Source organism: Poecilia latipinna, unplaced genomic scaffold (genome assembly GCF_001443285.1).
Source record: "Poecilia latipinna isolate Pla-1442-1.1 unplaced genomic scaffold, P_latipinna-1.0 Scaffold527, whole genome shotgun sequence".
Classification (NCBI taxonomy): Eukaryota; Metazoa; Chordata; class Actinopteri; order Cyprinodontiformes; family Poeciliidae; genus Poecilia; species Poecilia latipinna.
The window spans coordinates 192,277-200,511 of record NW_015113143.1 but is presented as its reverse complement, the minus strand read 5'-3'; the positions used below and the strand labels follow the sequence as shown (position 1 = coordinate 200,511).

Below are 8,235 nucleotides of genomic sequence, written 5' to 3'. Positions count from 1 at the left end.
ACCATGTGTGAGTTTTTAGTAAAATGTCAAACAATCTTTTTTTTTTTTTTTTTTTTTTTTTTTTTTTTTTTTTATTTATTTTTTTTTAAAAGAGGCCCTACAACATAATAATAAAAAAAACATCCTAGGACTGGCTGAGAGTAAAGAAAATCAAAGTCCTGGGCAGAGTCAACACCTAGATCTGTTCTTTGTCAAGTAGTAGGAGTGAACTGAACCAGCCTGAAAAAATAAAAAATAAATAAATAAATAAATCAGCATGCAAGTCTGCAACGCATCCTAAGCCAGAAGGAAAGGGGAAGTTTGCTCAGGTCCTTGCTTTGTACTTGGATGGTAATAAAACTGGTGACAGCTTGGATCAGGGGTTGCCTGTGCAGCAGATTGTGACAGGTTATTAAAACAGTGTTAAATTACAACATTAATGCTGCGGCACTCGCTTAATAGTAACTAAAGACACGCTGGGAAGGGGTGGGGGGGGGGGGGTCCCCCCTGGCAGCTACACCCCATTAGACTCACTCTCTCTTTACTCAAACACACCAAAAGTCAGAGGCAATAAAAAGACATATGAATCATTTGGGGAGTGTTTATTTGTAACAGGTAATAATACATGGTGGAATACGTAAATTAAGATAGAACCCAAAAAAAAAAAAAAAAAAAAAAAGAAAAAAAAAAAATCAAAAAACCCACTGTAGAATGTTATATTCAATAAAGATAAAAATAATGCTTCAATTTACATTAAGAAAGTGTTAGCTGAGGTAAAGTTAAAATAGGTCTAGAAATGTTATGTACTCAAACAGCAACGGTTCCCTTTGTTTTTAATCAGCTTCTTTCCTCACCTTCTAGTAGTGTCAGAGTTTGTCTAGTTTGTTATCCCAAGTCCAAAAGAGCTTTCGAGTGGCGTGGGGACACTGGCCATAAAACAGGGATATACTGGCATCACAGTTAACGAAGCTGTAGCGAGGGAGAGGGGAGGCGGGGCGATACAGTGGGAACTTGGCACCTGACCAAAAGGGGGCAATGGATGATGGAGGCCCGCAGACATGGCTGCAGTCAGTCGGTGCTGCCTGCAACACAATAATGAATGCTTTGTGGTTGAAAAAGCGCAGGGCTGTGCCACGCTGGGGGGATGTTGGGCGCAAACACAAACTGTAGAAGCTAATATGCTTTGGACATAAACGTAATCTGCAGTGATCGGACCTCAGAAGACATAGCGGAGTGGTGACGCTGGAAATCACTGAGTGACTCTCATTTAAAAAGCTGCACAAAAAACAAAAAACAAAACAAAACAAAAAAAAAAACACGACGCAGCGCGGAGCTGAAGCTGGAAACAAAACAAAGCAAACTGGGAGAGAAAGAAAAAAAACAACAAAAAAAAAAAAAACATGCAGTGCTTTGCAAAAAAATTCACAAAACAGGATGTTTTGACATTTTGTCACATTGCAACCTCAAACCTCAAAATATATCAGGAGAGAGGGGAGTCGGTGGGGAGGGGAGATATTTTGAGATACGTCAACACGGAATAATGCATGAATGTGGAAGGAAAGGTAAATGTGGTTTTCAGCTTTTGTGCTCACTATTAAAAACCTAATCAGCTCAGCATGGAATAACAATGCTGAACCATTTTACTAATTAGGCGACATCGAAAGGAAACTGGTTGAACAGCATTGGGAGCTGAACACAAATAGTTTCAATTCAATGGACTGGATTTTATTTAGGCAAACGAGTAAAGGGGACCAAGTACTTTGTGGCACCTCCTCTGCCAGGACTCTATTCCCTAATCAGGTGTCTTCTGAAGGCAAACGCTCTTAATTTGGGTTATGAGAGTGAGAGCTGTGTGCATATTCAGTAGAAACCACCTTTTATATGAATTTGTTTTCATTTGAGTGAGTGAAAGCAACTGGTAGCGTCAGATTTTATACTGGGGGGACCCAGTAGATGGGAGATAAGACACAAACGCACAACCTTTCAGATTTAAATTGGTGGCAAAACTTAAAAATATTGTCATCTTTTCCGTCTACTTCACAAATATGCATGACTTCGTGTTGGTCTGTCTCATAGAATCGCAACAAAATACGATAAAGTTTGCAGTTGTAAGGAGACAAAATGTTCAAAAGGAAAAAAACAAAAGTCAGGTGTATGAATACCTCTGCAAGGCACTGTGTGTTGGTATTGCTTGGATTAACATCAAGAGTTTTGCATAACCGAAGCCTTCCCATTTTATGGCACAGACGTCCAGCGGACAGAATGGTCGTCGTTCTTGTTATTTACAAAAATGAGTTTTGGCAAATCAACGCTCAGATGCCTTAAAGCCATGTTGATTCTATATTACCCGGTAGAGCTGACTCCAGCGGCTTGATTGACTTTATAAAATAAAAATTCAATTTTCCCAGGTTGATCTCTCTTTTTTCCTTTTTTTTAAATCATTATTGTACAAAAAGCTATAGAGAATGAAGAGTTCAATCACAGAATCTGTTTCAACTCGCAGCTCTTCCCTCCCGGGGTCCATTCCTCCACCAGCGGTCCGGTTCGCCAGTCTGGCTGTGCGCCGCAGAGACGTTTGGCAAATTACTGCGTGTACGCATGTTACACAAGGTGTGGCATGGCTTTGTGTGTGTGTGTGCGTGTGTCTTTGCATGTAGGCTCACTGCTGTGTGCAAAGGATGCGTGGAGTTGGTGTGTGAGTAGCTCCCAGAGAGTCTGATTCTGCATAGTGATCCAGCAGACACTCACAAGCAAGGGGCAGAAAATACCCAAAAATCAATCAACCAACCAATCAGAAGCAGTGATCCCCCTCCCCGGTAACGGGCCATCCCTAAGAGTCTGGGCACCTCCCTGAGGGATCGCCTCGCTAGACGGATGCAGGTTCTGTCCGTTACACACGACGAGTGCAAAGGGTGTGTGTGCGTATGTGTGTGTGTGCGTGTCACAAACAGGGAGGCACTGCTCGACTCAGTCTCTTCCAGGCAGCAGAGTCTCTGGTCAGATGTGATAGGCAGAGGAAAGGGTGTGAAAGTGACGGAGGGAGGGAAAGAAAGGAGGGAGAGGAGTGGCTCATGTCCGTAAGGCTGGGTGTGAGTCGCCAAAGGGGAGAGGAGAGAGGAGCGGAGAAGACAGCGTGGCGGAGGGAGAGCTGGGCCTGTCTGGGTGATGGATGTCCCTCCTGCCTGTGGAGAATGACTGAGAGGGCTCGCTCCTCTGAGGAGGAGGAACGACTGCAGAGAGGAGGAGGAGGAGGAGGAGGCGTGTGGGAGTGTTGAAGCACCTCCTGGGAGGTTGTTAGCAGGAAAAGAAGATGAAGGGCTTGGCCAGGCAGGGATGTGCCAGACATGCACGCACCCGCAAACACACACGCACGCACACTCAGAGGTAAAGGGTTCTCCTCCTGTTCACTCAGTGCTGGTCAGGTCTGTCTTCCTGGGTATCTCTTTATTTCTTCCCCTTGTTGATCTGGGCGTAGAGAGGGTCCTTCCCCTTCTGCTGATGAGATAGGGAGAAAACAGAAAGTCAGACACGTTTTTCTTTGCACAGCCGCAAACATCATAAACCCATAAGCCGTGACAGGTGCAACCCAGAGCTGTGGCGGTCGTACCCGACTCCGCCACCAGGTGTCAGTAGCGCACTGCCCTAAAGCCCAGACTTCAGTCAGTTCTTCCTTCGCCCACTTTTTTTTTTTATTGAACATTGGTTATTGTTTCTGTGTGTCGCCGTGCGCTGACATGTGTGTTCCCTCCCACCTCGGGCTCACCTGCAGGACCAGCATGAATCAGACGTATAAACCGGAGACTTTGAAGGACCGGCTACGAGTCGTCACGTCTGAGTTTCCCTCCGACTGGGCAGGTTGGAAGACCCCGCAGCCGGAGCACCGAGCCCCGCTGCACGCCGCTCACAACTGGGCGGTTATTACCGCACACATAATTCAGTTCGTCATAATTTAGTCCGCCATACTGGCAGCTTGATCTGGAGCCGGCCTACTATATCGAAGCTCTCCCTCTCAAAGAGAAGCAGAGGATTTAGAGGTTGGAGTCAAACCTCTGAGGAGGCAGCAGCTGCTCATACTGAATGGTAGCTACTATTTCCTGCTTGGTCATGTTAGAAACTCAACATATTAATGTATTATTTCAGATAAAACTCTCAAAACAAACTGTGAGGTAGAAGGAACTGATACAAATTGGGATACTTATGTTCAACCCTCCATAACCCCAGGGTGGTGCAACCTTTACCTTCCAAGTAGCCGTATTTGCTCTCGGTGCACTTTTAGAGCCACAAAAGTTAGTTGATCTTTTGATGAAAAAAACCCTGCCGTGAAATACATCATTTTTAATACACACGTACTGCAGAAAATTTTTTATTTTTAAACCACCAAGTTAGATTTCTTTGGTCCTCTGAGGCCCAGAGGGCCACAGAAATGGCCATGGTGGACCGGATGTGGCCAGCAGACCCCAAGTTTGACACGTTTTCTATGCTTCTTGATGTTTATGGAAAGATTATGCTTATTAAAGAAAAATCCTTTCAACCAAATGACCAGAAAGACTGGCACGTTTAGTCTCATTCTGTGAATATGCAAGGCAATAATTCTATGAAAAACACTGTTTAAACCCGCACATCTATAATTGAAAACACGAGTTGGTTCTCTGTCATTCTTAGCCAAAGTTATGAAGAGCCATTGCGTAAGGTCCAAAGGGCCACTTGCTGGTCCAGAGCCTCAGATTGCAGACCCGATGCTTTTCTAGAACCACCTTCCTCTGTGTTTTAATGTGCCACAGATTCTCAACTGGACTTAGATCTGGACTTTAAAGGGATCGCATATGATTGCAGGTTGATAATAGAAAATTGCACATCAAAAGTATGAGAATGGAAGTTAAGAAAACTAAGAAAGTCCAACAAAACCGTCTCATGACTCTCTCACAGCAGCTGGGTCTGAGGCTGGGCCATCAACCTCAGCTGTGGGCTGTAAATGTGGCAGTGGCCAAGGCCAAGCAGTCAGCAGAAAGTAGCTGCCTGCAGCCCTGAGAGAAGTGACAGAGGGGCTGAGACGAGCAGTGACAGCAAGTACACACTTCACCACCAGCCAACGCAGCACCGCCACACCGCCCCTGCAGCGTCGCCTCGTGTCTGCCCGGCGCTGCCAGGCGAGGCCACTTCATCCCGGGCCAAGACAGAGCGGGGATGGAGGGAGGGATGATGGAGGCTCGGTGGAGATATGAGTGATGTGCTGATGTGGCCCAACCTGGAGGCCGAAGGGTTTGATCTACCTTTGTGTGTGTGTGTGTGTGTGTGTGTGTGCGTGTGTGTGTGTGTGTGTGTGTGTGCGAGAGATTTCATCAGCGAACTGTGGAAACTGGTCATTTCACAGTAGACACCAGAGAGCGTACGCCGGACATGGTGAGATGACCCGAGAGAAAGAAAAAATATAAAAAAACACTTAACGCTCCCACCAGCCTTGGAGGGGCTCGGCTTTTGGCTCCGATTCGAGCGCAGGTGGCGAAAGCATCGATCACAGGTGTGTTCGTCCGGGGAGCGGGCCGAGCCCATCAGACAGGTGTGTGTTTGGGAAGATGTCTGAAGTCGATGTGATTGAGCAAGTAAACACCAGATGGGAGCGGTGGCGGCGCTGGACCAGACACGGTCCGCCTCCCGCAGAAGGAGGAGGCTTCCAATTTCAGCCAGATTCAACACTCGGGACCCCACATCCACCTGCTGCCCTGCAGAACCAGGGTCCAAAAGAAAAAAAAAGAAAACGAAAGGGGAAGGGGGAGACTTGCTGCTCAGCCAGCCCTCCACCTCCTCCACCTCCTCTTCTGGAATCAGAAGGCACTTCAGGGCTTCTTCTGCTTTAATTAATGCCAATTATATGGGGCTAGTCATTAATCTTGGCACCCAAGTATTAGCTGATGAAAACAAAACCATTCGATTTTTTTTTCCCAGTGTGAGTGCCAGCAGCTATCATTAAGGAGCCGCTGTTGAGAACCGTGTGGGTGAGGACGCCGGGCGGGGAGGCAGGGGATCAAAATGGCTCTCCTCTTTGGAGTGTGTATGGGTCTCTCTCTCTCTGTGACTTATTAAATAAGCATACTGCACCTCCACATGTTCCTGGCTGAAATTTCCAGCCGATGGAGGATTATTTTAGCTTGTCTATACGAGTTTCGTCACTTTTAGCGGCGGCGAGCGTATGACCTGTTAGATTACATATATAATTCATAGCATGTCAGCATGGATCACGGTTTCACTGAGCAAAGAATCCAAGATTAACATATTGTGCTGAAATCCCAGCAGATGAGATGCTCATCCAAGTGCACAGTTTCTGATTAGCTGTCACGCTGACTGTCCCACGGAGATGTGCGCTATTTACGGATCTGGGTGTGAATGCAGGACACAGTAAGAGCACAACGGCGAAAGCGTCGACGCACAAAAGGTCTTTACAGTTTGCATCAAATGCCACATATGGAGTAACTCTGGTCTTACAGAGCCTCCATTAACCTCGAACTTCATCACATTTGATCTCAGTACAACCAGTGCAATGTAATTTTTGCAGCAGACACAACACAAATTAAAACAACATTTTGTCGTAGAATGAAAGTGATAACCATTTACACCGACTGGTGCAGGGACCACAGATGCTGTGAATAGCTACAATTTGCGAATATTTGAGACTTCTTCTAAAAATGCCTTTTGTAAAAAGTTCAACCACCAAATATACTTTAATATTCATTAGTATTCACAGTGGAAATCATCTTGTTGTACTACCACATGTAGTATTGGACATAATGCTGTTTTGTTGTGGTAACAAAGCTCAGCGATTCACTGCAAAGCCACAAAATCTTACCAAGTTTTATAGTAAGATGTTGGTCTAGCTGTTAGTGCAAATATCTTTAGTACACTTGAAAAAAGTAACTAGCTTAGTTTTCAGCAAAATGTTCAAGCTTAATTTAAGCAAATTATTCCTTTAAAAAAGTACTAGTTCCACTGGCCGATTATTTTACTGATAACAACATGGGATAAATATCTTATAAGTAACCAGCACTTTTTAAAATAAATATTAAGGAATTACTGACTGAAAACAAGCTCCTATATCTTGCAGAAAAGCTACTTGTAAGTTAGTTCAAATGTGCTAAGATATGTGCTAAACAAAAACACTTGTTACGATTTTGTGTTTCTGCAGCATTTTACCCTCCAGCCAAATGGCGGCGCTGCAGATTGTCACTGTCTTTGGTTCCACAGATGACCAGGCTAATTTCTGTCACGTTAAAAAGTCTACAGAAAGTGACTCGTCCGTGTGATGTGTTCAATTTTAAAATATTTGCTGTAATTCCTATAAATAAGTGAGAATTGTTTCCACTGTACAGGAGCTCTGATGATTTCTTCCTCTGCAGACATTTTTTATAAAACAGACAAGAACCATAAGACTGCTAATTTGAGATTAGCAAACTGGTTTTGGGACCACAGGTCATGGGCTGCTTCATTGCTATTTTTAATGTTGCAAAAACAAAAGTTGACATCCACAGTCCCCCCCTTATCTCCACCTTTGGGGGAACAGCCAATCGGCACCAAGGAAAACGAATGCTTCTCCTGGATTGGCTGCTTTGCAAGCGTCAGTCAGTAGCATGTCCATTAGGATTGTCTCTTGATATTCCAGCCTTCCAGACTTATATTACTTTGAAATATTTTAGAAAACCTCTGTGAAAGAATATGTGAGTGTGCTGGACTTTATTGGAGTAAAGGAAATGAACACAAATGCAGATAAATAAAAAAGTCTTTGCATCCTTTTCCTTCAGAATCGTCCTCTACTCTATGTTGGTTATAAAGAAAAGAAAAGAAAAAAAACAATTATAGTTTGCAGCTGTCCCAACATGTAAAATAGTTCAATGGGTATGAAAGACACTGCAAATAGAAAAACCCACAGTGAATTAGGATGCGTCATAAAAAGAACAATCACACAACAACTGAGGTAAACAAAAACAAAAAGACCAAGAAATACAACACAGGAGTAAAAAGATGACAGGCAAAAAGAAGAACAGATACGTGCAGAGAAATGAAGGAGGGAGGAGTGAAAGCGAAGGCTGAAGAGGGGGGAGTCATACCTACCCTGCCCTGCTGCCATCTAGCTCCCAGCCTCTGGACTGGCCTGTTCTGGGCTGGGCTCTGCTGTCTCACTGGGGCAGGGTGACCCAGAACCACACGCCTAAAGACGAGAGGAAGGGGCAGGAAGGAGGGAAAAGGAGGTGAAATTGACAGAGGGGG

At 44.7% G+C, this 8,235-nt stretch overlaps 1 protein-coding gene across 9 annotated transcripts in view; it reads right to left on the bottom strand.

The window, feature by feature from the left end:
* Positions 1 to 2,396: 2,396 nt before the first annotated feature.
* dab1a (DAB adaptor protein 1a) overlaps positions 2,397 to 8,235 on the bottom strand; it is a 130,692-nt gene continuing 124,853 nt past the window's right edge. For 7 of the 9 annotated variants that reach the window (XM_015040791.1, XM_015040796.1, XM_015040795.1 and 4 more), the window contains 2 exons: positions 8,080 to 8,176; positions 2,397 to 3,471 (listed from right to left, as the gene is read on the bottom strand). In XM_015040791.1, coding sequence (XP_014896277.1) covers positions 8,096 to 8,176 — 81 coding nt within the window. In that variant the 3' untranslated portion in view covers positions 2,397 to 3,471; positions 8,080 to 8,095. Of the gene's footprint in view, positions 3,475 to 8,079; positions 8,177 to 8,235 lie in introns of all 9 variants that reach the window. The other 2 variants (XM_015040789.1, XM_015040794.1) reach the window with 2 other exon arrangements.